Source organism: Orussus abietinus, unplaced genomic scaffold (genome assembly GCF_000612105.2).
Source record: "Orussus abietinus isolate OABI.00-Male unplaced genomic scaffold, Oabi_2.0 scaffold15, whole genome shotgun sequence".
NCBI lineage: Eukaryota > Metazoa > Arthropoda > Insecta > Hymenoptera > Orussidae > Orussus > Orussus abietinus.
This window is the reverse complement of record NW_019396010.1, coordinates 300,922-315,405: the sequence shown is the minus strand read 5'-3', so window position 1 is coordinate 315,405 and position 14,484 is coordinate 300,922. Positions and strand designations below refer to the sequence as shown.

At 56.8% G+C, this 14,484-nt stretch overlaps 1 protein-coding gene across 5 annotated transcripts in view; it reads right to left on the bottom strand.

The window, feature by feature from the left end:
- LOC105696404 (glycogen synthase kinase-3 beta) overlaps window positions 1–14,484 on the bottom strand; it is a 26,864-nt gene extending 12,380 nt beyond the window's left edge. For 2 of the 5 annotated variants that reach the window (XR_001103718.2, XM_012418830.2), the window contains exon 1: window positions 2,423–3,318. Coding sequence is in view for 4 of the 5 variants with exons in the window: in XM_012418830.2 (XP_012274253.1) it covers window positions 2,423–2,603 (181 nt within the window). In the remaining variant the exon portion in view is untranslated. Of the gene's footprint in view, window positions 1–2,422; window positions 3,322–14,044 lie in introns of those variants that run through there. The other 3 variants (XM_012418831.2, XM_012418834.2, XM_012418832.2) reach the window with 2 other exon arrangements.

The window sequence follows — 14,484 nt, the reverse complement described above, 5'->3', positions numbered from 1 at the left end:
CGAAAATGGTGGAAAAATTCCGGAGCGAGACCGCGCGCGTTCGGCTCGATTCGACTCTAGACTTTGACTTGGCTCGACTTTGGCTCCGACCGCCTCTTAACGCGTCGAATGCCAAAACAAACTGCGAGCGAGTCCCTCGTAACCCGAAGACGAGTGACCACGGCATTCGACGTTAATCGGGCACCTTTACGAGCGACTTTTACGCCGGTCTAGCGCGAGCAAACTCGCGCGATTTCGGCCGCGCGCGAGTTGGCCGCCCTCGGGTCTAAGGTGGAAATAGCGCCGGCTATTTTGGCATGGGTGCGGCACATGCACCGGGCCTGGAAATAGAACGATCCATCGTTTGTTTTCCCTGCTAATAGGCGCGAATGCGGAGCCGCGATCTCGAACTTGTCGAACTTCCGCGCCGCGGACGATTATGTACGCTGACGCGAAATTCGCTCTTTAAATACCCGCGGCTCTTTTGAAGGGACCCCGCGATCGACTCGAAATCGATTCCCTTTCCCCGACTCTTCATCAACGATGATATTCTATTAAACATAGTTTTATTTTTTTTTTTAATATCGTCTTATGCACTTCTCAGCTAGAACGAATTGATCGACACTTAATGCAACACTTGCGGTAAGTCAAGAAACCGTTTCCACGAATCGCATGTTTCCCGGCAATAACCGCGTCCCGTATTTTTAATTAATTCAACAATTTATCTCCCCCCTCAATTCTCGTTCCGGATTTAAATAACCTCGTTCCGTGAACGCGGAGAAAAGTATTCTGCGCTCTGTATACGTATCGCTAGCGTTTGAATGAATTAACATTCCTCGATTTAAGGCCAATAAACCCCCCCTCCCCCGTGGCGGGGGAATAATTTATTCCACTTAGCGAAACGTTATGCGGAGCAGACGCCGAGGTTGCATAACGCCTGTTGTCGTAAGGGGAATTTTCTCCCCCGAGAAAGAAAACAAACATTTCGTGAAAAATGGCCGGTAAAAAAATTGCACGAGGCTTTCGACGAGGGCCAAGGAAGACCTAAGCGAGTTTCGAGATTACCCGTTCATCTCGGATTTGGGGCCTGGAAAGCCTCCTTCCGGCCTTTCCGAGGTCCTCCGAAGAACTACGAAGGCGCATAAAACTTGACCACGACCCACTCTGAGAATTTAATAAGCGCAAGAAGCTTTTTCGCCGAGGTCAAGCGCCCACCGCGGCCGACGTCCGGATGGGTGGCCGGAAACCCCTCTCGAGCTTTCCACCCTTTATCGAAATATTAAAAATACGCGGGCACAAACGCGAAATCCCAAACGCCCGGCATTAAAAAAAAAACCATAGACTTTAATACATCCAAACGAACCTAGCCTCCATCTCAGAAATTTTCCATGATTTGGAATAAAATCGAAATTATGGGGATTTTTAGGAGCGCAAGGACGAGCGCGAATTCCATGACCCTTTCCGTAAAAAGGAAGTTTTTTAAAGGAATTTTCGGCATCGATGATTTAAAGAGGTTAGGAGGATATCGTTCTCTTGGTACTTATAGCGAATCGAGCCGCGCGATTCCGTACCGGGCTGACTGGCGGAGGAGACGGCGCGGTTCGGCCGCGAGGTCCTCGCGGCTCCCTTCATCCGACGATCCCGGCTGGTCCACGGCTCTCCCTTTGCATTTTCCGCGGCCCTTCCCAGCGGACTCTCGGGCTTTCTCCTTTTCATCCGAGACCATGCCCGACCGGCGCCCGACCTCGGACAGTTGAAAGGGCCCGAGCGAGGCGATCGCATATACCGGGGGATCTCGTCCCGAAATAGCAGGGGAGAGAACGAAGGCCCTCTCGAGGAGGCCGAGTGGTCCCCTCGTCCTACATCCCGAAGGAGACCCCGAAGCGACGCCTCTCTCCCGATAATTCGCCGTTGCGGATGCGGAAGAAAAAAAAATAAAACCCGCATCCCCTTTTTTTATTTACGTTCCCTTAATTAGCAGAAATACGGAATTGGCACGAAATGGAATTAAGGACGACGAAGAGGAGGGTCCCTCGTCTAACGGTGCGACTTGCCGTAACGGTAGCCAAAAGTAGGCGCGACCGACGCGGCGACGAGGCGGCTCCCCCCAGGTGAGAGAAACGGGTCAAGAATATCCGAATCTCTGCCAGATCCCCGACGAAACGGTAAATCCGAGCGATCGTTAACCTCGGGGTCTTATCGACTGTCCCTCTTCGCCCACGCATCGATTCGCCGTAACGATCCTTTCCATTTTTACGCCTTTCGGAACCCCTCCGAAAATATCGCGCGTCCTCCGTTCCTCGACCGCGTCGGTCCCCCTCGGCTCGCAGTCGCTGATAAAAATGAGAAAACCCTCGATAAAAAGAAAAGAAAAGGAAAGTCAACCGAGGAGCTTTCAAATCGGTTCTTCGCTCGAACAAAGAGGCCCCCGGACGAAACTCACGTTTCCGCGAGCGCAGCGCCCTGAGGAACTTGCAGATCTTCTTGTAGGCGGTGTCGGCGCCCTTGGCGACGCCGGCGTCGGCGTCGGGAGCGGGAGGGGCGAGTTTCGCGGAAGGGTAGAGCCTAGGGTATCGGAGTCGCTGGCAGGGCTCCGACCAGTCCAGCACGTTGGCGGGCGCCATGCCCGCGGCCTTGACCCTGACCTAGGCCGCGCGCACGACCTGCCCCAAGGTCCGCCCAGCAGGTGTCACCGCTCGCGTCCGCTTCCGAGTCGGCCCTGCGCATTCCGCTCGCGGGCGGGGCGGGGAGCGTCCACGTGGGCGCCGAGGGGAGGGCTCGAATTTTTTTTAAAACAATTTCTACAAACGATCCCCTTTTTCCTCTCCAACGACCACCTGCGGAGCGTCGGGATACTCCGAGCCGACGGCGGAAAATCCCCGCCGATCGTCTTCGGGTTCTCGGAGAGCGAGATACGTCGGATCCCCGAGCGATTCCAAGTAGCGGAGATCTGGGCCGCGCGTCCCGACGCTGTCCGGCCGACTTCCGACGTCGAGTCACCGCCGGCTGCGCGTTCCGGCCATTGTTCGCCGCCTCCCTCCCGCTCGGCCCCGCGACCCTCGCTCCCACGCTTTGCCCCGAGGGACCCTCCGGATCCCTTCTTTGGGTCTCGGAGAATGCGCTACACCTGAGCCCACCGAGTTCGAGAACGCGGGGAATCCGACGAAAACGAGAAATCCGCTCTCGAGAGACACGAGGGATTCGTCGACGCCGCCTCGGGAAGCGAGGTCTCGTAAAATGCGACCCGAGAACTCGTCGCGACTATCCCGAAAAACGAGGTATCTCGAGACCTTCCCAGTGGATCCGACCCAGGAAGCGAGGGCACCACCCGATCCGCGTGTCTCGGCGTCCGAGCCGATACTGAGCACGCGGCCGGCCCTCGCGCGTCGCGGCGTCGCTTGGCGTGGCGTCGCGTGGACGAGGCGCGACCGCGTCTCGTCGGCCCCTTTGACCATTCGCTCTCGAAAAGGTCGAGAGGACTCCTCTCGGCGCCCTCTCGGCGCCCTCTCGGGCGGAAGGCCGACATCGATTCCCCGTTGTAAAAAGACGGCCCCCATTAAAATTAGACAGGGATTAATAATAATCGCCGATCGATTTCCGCGCTCGCAGCGGTGACGCGCTCGAGCGCGGACCCGCGGGGTGGAAGCGAGACGAGGAGGTTAAAACGGAGAACGGTCCGATTTATTCGGCTCCGGCTAGGGCCATTCGTTTTCGTCGACGAATCGGGCCGCGGACCGGAGGACCCCGGGGCCGAGTTCGCTCTCGAGACGCGGCAACCGAGCCGAGGCCCAACTAATATCAAGCCGTGTTTAAACGGCGCGTTAGCGACGGTTATATTTAGCCAGCGAGCGGAGATAACGCCCGTTATACGCGCGTGCACGAGCGCGACGTCTCCGGGAAGGAAGACGGCCTCTGGTCTCGGAGCGATCTATCGTATAACGTGGACGTCAATTAATGTTTTCGCTTATTCTTAAAAATAAATAAATAAATATCTCGAGAGAAAATACAAACGTTCCCGCGATACCGCCCAAGACCTTTCGGTCCTTTATCGAGCCCGCTTCTGGGCGAGGGAGGTTGATAGAAAAAAATCCGGGGAAAAAATTGGAAAAAAGGAAGGAAAGAGGTACGGGGGTCGCGCGGCGACCTTCCGTCGGATTTTCCTCCTCGGCGCCCAATCGGCCAATAAAATGTCAAGCGCGTCGCGAGGCGTCGCGGCGGACGACCGGGTCGTTCCGCCACCTCGGGCGGAATTATTATCCACCGAGGAAAATTAACGGATTAAAAAAAAAAATAATTGAGAAAAAAAACGAATCGGGGACCCTTCCTGTCGAAGGGGCGGACTGGAAGGCCGAATTTCGCGATCGCGCGGTAACCTCGCGGTCGACGCGGGCCTAATCGACCAATCGAGCTCGGAGTGCACTTTATGGCACCACTTCGGGCTATCGAGTCGTGCCCTCCCTCGGGGAGCTTCCGTTTGTCGGTGCTTACGAGGGGAATTCGCGTATCGCCGCGTACCGACGACCTTATGCTCCGCCAGTGATAAGGCGCTCCTAGGTGCGCCGATTAGGCCACGTGGGTCTGAGGCTTCTGCGCAGTTCCGCGTGATTTAGCAACGAATCGGACCAAGTCTCGCGATTTTCCCGACCTCTTAAAAATTTTTTTTCGCCTCGTATCGCCCTTAGACAAACTCCCGCATCGATATGGCGCAGTTAAATGGTCCGATTTGGTCACGGGATCGCGACCCGCGCGCACTTCCGCCAAGTTTTGCATCGAATAGGAGAAACGTCTCTGGACGTATCGTAACCGGAGTTATTCGCGATTGGTCGATGATCCGCCGGCGAAATTGCGTATCGGCTGACCTCACTTTGGGTGCACCGATAAGGCGGGCGGCTCGCGGAAACCTCTCTTTTATAAATTCCCGGGACACAAGGAGTTTTGTTTTACTTCTATTTTAAGTTATGAGGTAAAACGCCGGATGCTAGCGAGTCTCCCTCTCGCTTTGAAATCAAACAGAAATCGTGACGAGCGGCTCGGCTGAACGGGGTCTTGTTAGTCTCGATGCAAAGTGCATCTCCGGATGCACCGGCGCGGCGGAGGATGCGCTTTTTTGCCCGGGGGGGAAATAAGGCGAAAAAAGGAAAACGTTAAGCCGCCAATGGCGAGCAACAACAGCCGGGAAAAGCCATTATCTCGTTGCACCGTGTATATCTGGAGGCACGATTACGGTTTGCAGCAGTTGCGCTAATTGCCTCCCCGACAATTCATCTCGCGCGCATAAACGAGTCTTACCCCACTTACGATCGTCTGCATCGTTGCCAGGCTTAATTGTTCCCCCCTTTGCAAACCGCCAGTTACGCAATTCGGCAAGAATAGAAAAGTACAAAAAGTAAGGCCATCGGAATCGCAGCCGAGGGACAAATCGTTCGGCCGAGTCGAAATCCACGATCGTTCGAAGAGCGATCACCCACAGATTTTTCTTTTATCTTTCGCCCCCCGATACCGCGATACGTCTCCCAAAACACGAGACACTTGTTTGTACGCCCCGAAATTTCGAAATTTCTCCGCCAATGATCCGGCGGTAATTAATCCGAGATATCGAGGGAGACCCGAGATCTCTAATCGGGGACTTTAATCGGCGCTCGATCGGTCGGATCGATCATCGAAAATATCGCCTATCGCGAAGAGCCTTAGGGATCGATCCGCGCCTAGATATCCCGGCGATAAATTTTCTTTCTCCTAGATCCGTCCGAAAATGTCGAGGTGACCCGCCGGTATATTTTCGAAATACGACGAAAGCCGCACTCGTCGAGCCAGATTCGCCTCGCGTGGGCGTCTCTATCTTTAGCCGATAAAAGCGATCATCGACACAGCTGGAGCCGGTTGTTACGAACAAGGAGGATTACCGAGACGACTTATCGCCTCTTCGATACGGGGACACCGAGGATCTCGCGGGATTCCGTCGACGACTCTTGACGCCAATCAACCGGGAGCAGGACCTCCGGGGGCTCTCCCGGGTCCCGGGAGAAATATCCCCGGTTTCCGCGGAAAAGCTGGAACGTTCCCGATCCACTTCCGGTGGCTGATCCCGGCAGGTCCCTCGTCAACGTCGAGGGTCTCGACTGGAGAGGATCGGTCGCCGCGTCGAGGGGGTACACCGATTAAACGATGATTTCCCAGGGCGCGGAATCCCCCCGGCAGGAATACGATTCGGTTATCAATGAAATATCATAGCCCGATAAAAAAAATAATCAGGAAGAAAAAATAAAACCATAGAAATATAATTCGACGAGGGCTTTTCCGGGTAGCCGGGGTATCCAGGAATCTCGAGGGATGCCCCGAAGTTTCGTGACTAATCTTTCGGGAGAAAGCTGAGAGGTCGTCTCGAGATCGTCCGCGGCGCGGAATATCGACGGCGACGTCTCTCGTCGCTATTTCCATCCGGCCGTCGAGGGGTTTCGTCACGACCGTCGCCCCGGGTGTGACGGGACGTTCCGCGAAATCCTCGGGGATGCCGTCAACGCCGACGTCATTCCTCGGACGAGCTCGTCGATCACCCCACGCGGTCGAAATTCTAATTAGGTAACGGCCGCCGGCGGACTCGTGCCACGCCGTTTACGCCCGGCGGCGGGGATAAAAAAATTAGTTTACGTTCCGCGCAAGACTCGTGACGCAAGGTATCCGATAATTCACCTGAGAAAAAGGTACGTAAATTAGGGTATTTTCTTTACCCGGCCCTTCTCCAGGAGAATCCCCGAATCCGATTGGCCCGTTCTCGGCCAATCAGGGACGCCGCGTATCGACCGACCGGGCGGCGTACTACCCGAGCCGCGCGCGTTTGCCCCGGCATCGGAGGGGCCACCCAGAAGCGGCGTTACGTCAGAGGATGTCACATGTACGGATTCCAAGGCTTACCGGAAGCTCTCCCGAGCATGTCGGACAAGGAGTTTCGGATGCGCCTTCGAAATCCCCCCGAAGGAGCGCGGGCTGCCCTTCATCGCGGTGCCGCAATGTCAGGCGCACCTCGCCGGCCGGCCGTGCCGCCATCTCTCGGCGACGCGCCTAACCCTCTACCGGCCCGCGGCACCTTACCCACTCCCGCGTTCACCTCCCATTTCGCGACAGATCCCAGAAATCTAGGGCAGAAAAATAGAAGACCGCCCTTCGTACCTCGCGCGATCCAATTCCGGTCCCGACGTGGTGGAATCACCGCCAGGGAGGAGCTCGAAAATTCTCGAAAACGGCCCACGACTCGCGCCGGATTTACTCCAGGACGTTCAACCCGCGCCACGAGCGCGGATGCGCGCTGCACCGCGGGGTCGGCTCTTTCGTCAGATTTATTCCAATCCCCGGCTGTTTATCACGCCGCGGACGCGGCACGTGGTCGACATCTGCGTTTCTCGCAATCCTGCCAAAAATAGCGCGGACCGCCCGCGCGAGCGGCGTCCCCTGTTTTACCGGTGGCGTCGCGGCCAGGCGGTTCCGAAGTAGGCCACCAGACGGAGACGCCGTCCGCCCGCTCGCGCAGCGCCATCTGCGCTCTCTATTTCATCGCGTTGCCCGTCGCCCTGTCATCGGAAGAGTCGCGCCCGCGATCGGCGTTCCCCTGTCCCCACCTTCTGCTCGCGGGGGTGCGCGTCGACGCGAGGTGGCTCGACCCGCGGGGGGAGGACGAGGGCACAGGGCGGAGAGGTCGCGAAATCGTTTCGTCACGGCTGCGACGCGAGGCCTTGAGCCGAGAAAAACTAGGGTCCTCTGGCCGCCCGCCCGAATCCCGATATTTTATTAGACGCCGGGAGGAAAGTCTACGTAGGTGCTCTCCTCGCTCTCTCCTTTTCTCCCCGGGTCCCGATTCTCGCGAGAAAAATGCGGGGACCGCCCCGGGAGCCGGGACCCCATCGAGGTCCGCACAAGGTTTCTTCTTTTCTAGTCCTCCATAGGGAGGTGTCCCTAGGTGGGTCGGGTATCCCGAGAAAGCCTCCCACGTCCCCCCCGAGAAGAGCGGAGTCGGAGTTTCGCAATCCGCGCGGCATGCAGCTCCGAGGCGTCGACGGACACGACGGCTGCCGTCTCCGTTAAATACCGCGCTTTTAAATCTGGCAGCGAGAGGAGGAGCTCGTTTGGCGGCAGGTGAGAAGGAGCGCATCGGCGAATCGCCGAGAAGCGTACCCGGGGACTCTTTCCCGAAACGTTATCCCGAGCATACCGGTCCTTGTTCGACCTCCCAAAATAATCGACCAAAGAAGCGATGGGAGAAAAAAAAAAAAATTCCCCGCGACCCAGGAACCGCTATAACGAGCAACCGCAAGATCCCTCCGTCTCTCTCTGGCGCTCGCTCCTCAGCTGACCGTCCGATAAAACTCCCGAGTGAGCGCCTCTCGTAATTGCGTAATCGCTCTTATCGCGCGCGTGCCCGCGGATACCGGTTTTCGAAAATTTCTTTCCATCCCAAGAGGCACGCCGAGAGACCCGAGGGAACCGCGACTCCGCTGACTCATCGCGGCGGTTCGTACCGAGAAGGTAGAGAAAACGAAGAGAGACCGTATATACCCAGGGTTATCGCGATAAATCGGAGGCGTCGAAGGATCGATAAACGGATAAGACATCGCCCCGTGGCCGATGGACGTATCCCGTTAACGGGATTTATCGCGCCACCGGAAAAGGATCTACGGATCTACCGAGTCCCGGAGATCGCGTCGCGAACAATGGATCCGGGGCCCCGATGAATATCGTCGATTCCAGGTCGGATCGAGGATTAAGCGTCCACGTGGCGAAAGCGCGTCGCCGAACGTCAAACGTCAAACGTGAGTCGCGGGCCACGTGGGGGCGGAGGCGAGAATCAATGGCCCCGTTCGGAACCGGGCCTCGTTTTTCCGCTGTTTTCCTCCGCGATGCGAGAGCCCGAGTTTACCGCGAGTCGTGCAGAAAATGGGAAAAATTGGAATAACGTATATATGTATACGGATAGATATAAATAGGTTTGTAATGTGGAGACGGATCGATACCGCTCGGGACGAAAGATCCCGGTAAGACGCTAGATGAGATCAATTTTGCATCTCGCTCCTCGTTAACGCGTCCTCGGTGGAGCGGAAAAAAAAAAAAACGGATGCACTTGACGATTAAACACGGCCACGAATATTTCCCCGCCTCGCGAGACGCCCCGGAGACGCCCTCTCCGGGGGGTTGCGCCCCCTTCCTCATTTTCATTTCCCGCGTTTACGGTCTCGTACGTCCTCGCGCTTACTTCCAAAAATTGCCAAGAGAGAGAGACAGGTGGACGAATAGGTAGGCGCTCCTCCGTGCTCGCGTCCTCGGATTCCAAGGACTCGCGAAAGGGCAGAGCTCGCGGCCCCGCCGCGAAATCAAGGTCCCAGAGCGAATTAGATCCCCGGCGTGGATCAAGGCCGATTTAAATAATAATTCGAGGTGGCAACGCGACGAGACGTCGATCGGCCGGCGGCATGAATATTTATACGCGGGGCGGAAAACAAATAGAATCGATCCTCGGGGTCGCAACATCGCAGGACTTTCAACGGCAAGGGAACCGCGCCCTCCCGAGACGCGTTAATTCCTCAAAACGTCCGAATTTCCTCCCCGTCGAAAATCCATTAGAGAAATATCTCCACCCGTCCCTCCACCTCCGCCTCGACTTCCGACCCCGTGGCAGCGCCTCGAAATACCATCGGTTGCCAGCCAAGGTTAATAGGGCTCGGCACCACCCGAACTCGAATAAAATCGATCTCGAAGCCAACGAACGAAACGGAACCCTTCTCTCCCCCGGCCCCGGCCTCCTACGTATCCGAGTCCATATTCCCCCGATGTCGAATCGACTCTTTTGTCGACGGCGCAGTCCTCCCCCGCGGGGGAAAAAAAAAGCAGGAAATAACTGGGACTAAATAGGAAATCGACGTCTCCAAGTGAAATCGTCGTCGCGGCGTCCAGGGCGTCGCGGGACCGCGGATTGGCTGGAAATAGCGGCGGTTACCAGCCAAGGTTAATATACGGGGTCAGTAGAACCCGGGGCTAGAGTGAGGATCGATCGGGACCCAACGAGCGACCGGACGCGTCGAGACGGTGCCGGAGTGTCTTCGGGCGCCGCCTGGCAACTCGCGGTTTCCGCGCGCGTAAATCGGCCCGCGCGATCGCGTTTTATGCGCGCAATTATTTATAAACGAGCCCGGTCGCCGAGCCTCGGCGAATATTAGCGGTCGCCGATCGACCCTCTGCGGCTCTTAGAAAAACATCCTCGCGACGTCGACGGGGAGGACGGGGGGCGCGTGACGTTTCGCGAGGTGCTCGCCAAAAAGAATTCGCCGACGCAAAACTGCGCCTCGGGGTGCTCCTCGCGGGGCAAGAGTCCAAGACCGGCTCCACCAGGTCTGGTACGCGATTTCGCGAGAATTTCGACTGGAGGGATTAACAGATAAAAATTAATCGAAGAAATATCGATCGGAAATTTCGGTCTCGACACGAGGTCCGAGGTCGTTTTCCGCGCACGCCCAGGGGAAAGGAGCGAATCGGTCTCGTTCGGTCCGAAAACCGCCCTGGAGTTCCAGAAGCGAATCGCAAACGATCGGGGGACGGGAAATTCGCGATTCCGCCCTGCGGGTCTCGCTGCCCCACGGGGGTGAATTGACCCAGATCCGACCACGACACGCGAGTTCGCGAGCCACCCCCGTTCCCCCCTCTGGTCCTCTACGAGGAGCCTCGGGCCTAAAAATCACTCTTCCATCCAGACCGATCGATTATCGGCCATCACCTATCGAGCCTCGATAACGCTATCAACCTGCCAAAAAATTTGCAGATTGGCACGAAATCGGAATAATTATGTAATAAAATCCACCCCGAGTAAAATCATAGGTTCCGAGTAGGACTCGGCAAGGTCGAGCCATCGATACCGATCGATCTGGTGGAGGCGCATCCCCCGGAGCTCGTCGAGACCCTCGAGGCATCCAAACATTTATACATTCATCTCCGTCTAGATATGAATATTCAGGAATTTTGCAAGTGGCGGCGAGGCGGCCTCCGCCGTTTAGCGAGTTCCCCCGAGAAAGAGAGAGAGGAGCGAGCTTCGAGTATCGATTAGGTTTAGCACGCGGATTCGATCGATCGGCGGAGACGCGCAGGCGGCAGGCACGGTGCCTCGCGGTGAGCAATCGCGACCGATCCCGACCTCATAATTCCACGTTATCCGGCGACTCGGTCGACGTCGACGTCGTCCGGCGAGGGGGAGAGGGGGGGGGGGCACGTACGTCGGCGCCGATAACGCGAGTTACGCGCCCGGAACTCTTAAGGCGCTCCTCGGGCCCCGATTAGAAGGCCACGAGGGTACGGTCGATCGGAGTCGCGTTCGCGCAATTTCCCGATAATTAGCGGTTACCTAATGAGTGGACGCACGTTGCGGACGTTTCGTCGTTCTCCGGGGTACTCCCCACGAGGATGAGCCATCGGCGCGGACGGGGACGCTGCGTGAGTGCGCTAATTTCCAGGGAGGATCGATCGGCGGCTTTAGGGACGAATTTTTCTTTTTTTTCTACAACGTCCTACGAGGGACGGACAAAAGGGACGCCGACAACCCGGAGGGGGCACGTGTTCCCTCGAAGTCTTACAAAAAAAAAAAAATAGAAAAAAAGAAGAAGACCACTCGATAAGTATCGAACGGGGAGAAGTTTACCTTAATCCCGTTACCCCCCGACGAGCACGTGCCAAAGAGCGAGGATAAAAAATAAGGGGAGACGATTTTACATACGGCCAGGTATGCACGTGTCGCGGATAGACCCGGGCACTGCGCGAAAGTCCGGGATCTCGCTTTCGCGCAAATTGCGGCGATTATCGATTACCATTAAGGAGTTACGGTTTTCGGTCAGCCGCGTCGAGACAGGGCCGGGGAAAAAGTCAAAAGGGAAGACTTCGAGTCCGCGACGCGCAGGCTCCTCCACGGGATATCCGGGATCGATTCATAATTAAGGGACCCAGGCATCGTAAACCGGAGCGAGGCTCCGATGACGAGACGCCGGACAAAACGCACGTTGGACCATCCATGGGACGGTCCAACGCCAGGCAGGATTACCGGCTCTCCTTTCCAGGCGCAAGCTTCCCTATCACCGTTGGAGGAGCGCGACGTTGAAAACCAATGGACGATGTTTGGACAAAGGGCGCCGGTTCCAGGAGCGGACGCTCGACGTCGAGAGGCCGCCCCGTCGAAGTGACAGCAGGATATTGACCCAGTTCGCGCGAACCGGCCGCAGAGTGTGAGACGCATGAATATGTCATGCGATCATTCTGCGGCGAGTCGGCCGGCCCGGCCCCGAGGAGGCTGCCGCCAAGGGGACTCGGGTTTCCGCGGATCCGCACCCAGTGGGACAGGTCGGGAACGCGGGGAGACGCGACGCCCCCGAGAAAGAGGAGGGCGCATCTCCCGGGTGGGGGGAGCAGGAAGGAGGAGGTGCGTCACTTCGGGGCCCATCGCGTATATGGACGGAACGGGGGGAAAAAGGGGGAACGCGAGAAACCGCCGAGCGGGAACATGAAAGAGCCGAGCGAATTCGACGCGTCGCGATAACGCGAAAAAAGGGAGACGGAGGGACGCGCCGCGGAATTTCGCGTTTTCTACGTTTTCCCCACATTTTTCGCCGCCGTCGCGGCTACGTCGTCCCTTTCATTTGGCAGAGAACGGCACATCACGGAAATTCAACCGTCGCGTTAGACGGTGGCGATGCGATTGTCCGACGATAACGACGTCGACCGATAACGACCCCCCGCGGGGGTAATAATTATTCATGCGAGCGCACGTCGGCGCTCACCTTGTAGGAGAGACTTTTCTTTCTACGGGACGTTAAGCGTCCTGGAATTTCAGCATTAATAGTAATAAATTAATTAAACGACCGTCGTCGCATAATTGTTACATTATCGTACAGATAGGTATGTTCGTCGGTAGCGGGTTAACGGAGAGATCGTTCTTAATTCGGTGCAATGCGTCATCGAGCACGTGCGCGTTGACGTTTGAGGGAGAGGGGGAAATTGCGGGGGTTCCGCGAGTTGCATCGATATTCAGGGGGCAGGACCAATTCGGAATCCATCCCGATTTCCCAGGGAGAAACGAGAAGCCGAACGTCGCAGCTTTTCGGGCAAAGTTCAAAGTTGAACCTTGCTTATCTTTCCGGCGAGCAATCGAGGCCAACTTCCTGAGTGGCCAGCATTTTCAGTTTACTCGACGCGGAGTCGTTTCCAGCGGGCCGGCCGTCTTCCTTTATAAATTATTGAGTCAACGGCGAAAGGGGCTACCCCGTTTCTCCGCGAGAATCTAATAGAGCGACGGAGGCTTCGTTTTTCCCCGTAAAATTCCAAAGATGGCGAGCTATTTCCCCCGAGAGAACCACGTGACGGAGAGAAAAAGTTAGGTAGTTTGCAACGAACCGGAGTTTCTCTTTTTTTCCACTTTGGACCTGCCTCTCTGCTTTTCCCCCTTTCCGTTTTCCCTTTGTTTCCAGGCCTTGCGTTCGAGCATCTTTAATTCGATATATCCTATCGCAGAGGTATCGGAGACTAAAAGGAAGGTTTCCGAGGAGACCGACTCTCGAACTGAGGTTCCATCCCCCTTTCACGATTCAACCGAAAATGATAATAACTGCACAACGACCACTATAGCAGCTACGAATCGACATGTCAATTTTCTACCTATGATCGATTAATGAAATCTTCGAACTCGATCCATCGTTCAAAATTTCAGGTTGTCCGAGTAACCTACGATCCACAAAGAGCGGTCCCATCCCCTGACTTTCTTCCTTGCTCTAAAGCACTGAAACAATGGCAACGATAAAAACTACCTGCTTCTAACACCGACCATCCATAAAATAAAAAAATAGCCATGCGGTTCGGGACGTATCGTCCCGACCTTCCTGGAACCTGTACCCCGTCGAGTCGATCTCCAAGGGAAATTGGAAAGGTAGGCTACACTGCCACGTTCCTAACCTCTTCCTACCTGCCCGTGCTCCGATGACTTCTAATCTAGATCCCTAGAGTGTCGACTTAGTCTAGGGCGCTTCGTCCAGGTGTAAGAGGTACTCACTGCTGATCTTCATGCCGCCAAGGGGAGGGTTCGCCGGGGGCTTGTTACCCTCGGCGAAGGAGGTGGTCCTGGGCCTGATGCTCATCCTGCTCCGCTCCTGGTCCTGCATGCGCTCCGGCTGGCTGCTCGCGTCGGCGGGTCGGCGGGGGACCTCGTGGGACATGAACGGCAAGAGCGGCTCACATAGCTCGTCCGCGGGGTCGCGCCGCTGTCGGAGCCGCCGTCGGGGCCGTCGGGGCCGCCGGGGAGGCGGCGACCGCGACTAGGCCGTGCGCGCGAAGGGGCGCCGGGTCGACGTTTTCGGGACGGGTCGTAGGGGCCGTGCCTAAGTAGCGGCGCCGACCCGGAGGCCGTCCTCGTCCCGGGGGTCGCGACGCTGTCGCCGCCTGACGTTCCTCGTGGGCGCCTCGACCGGGTCGCCGCGGCGTCGTCGTCGTCGG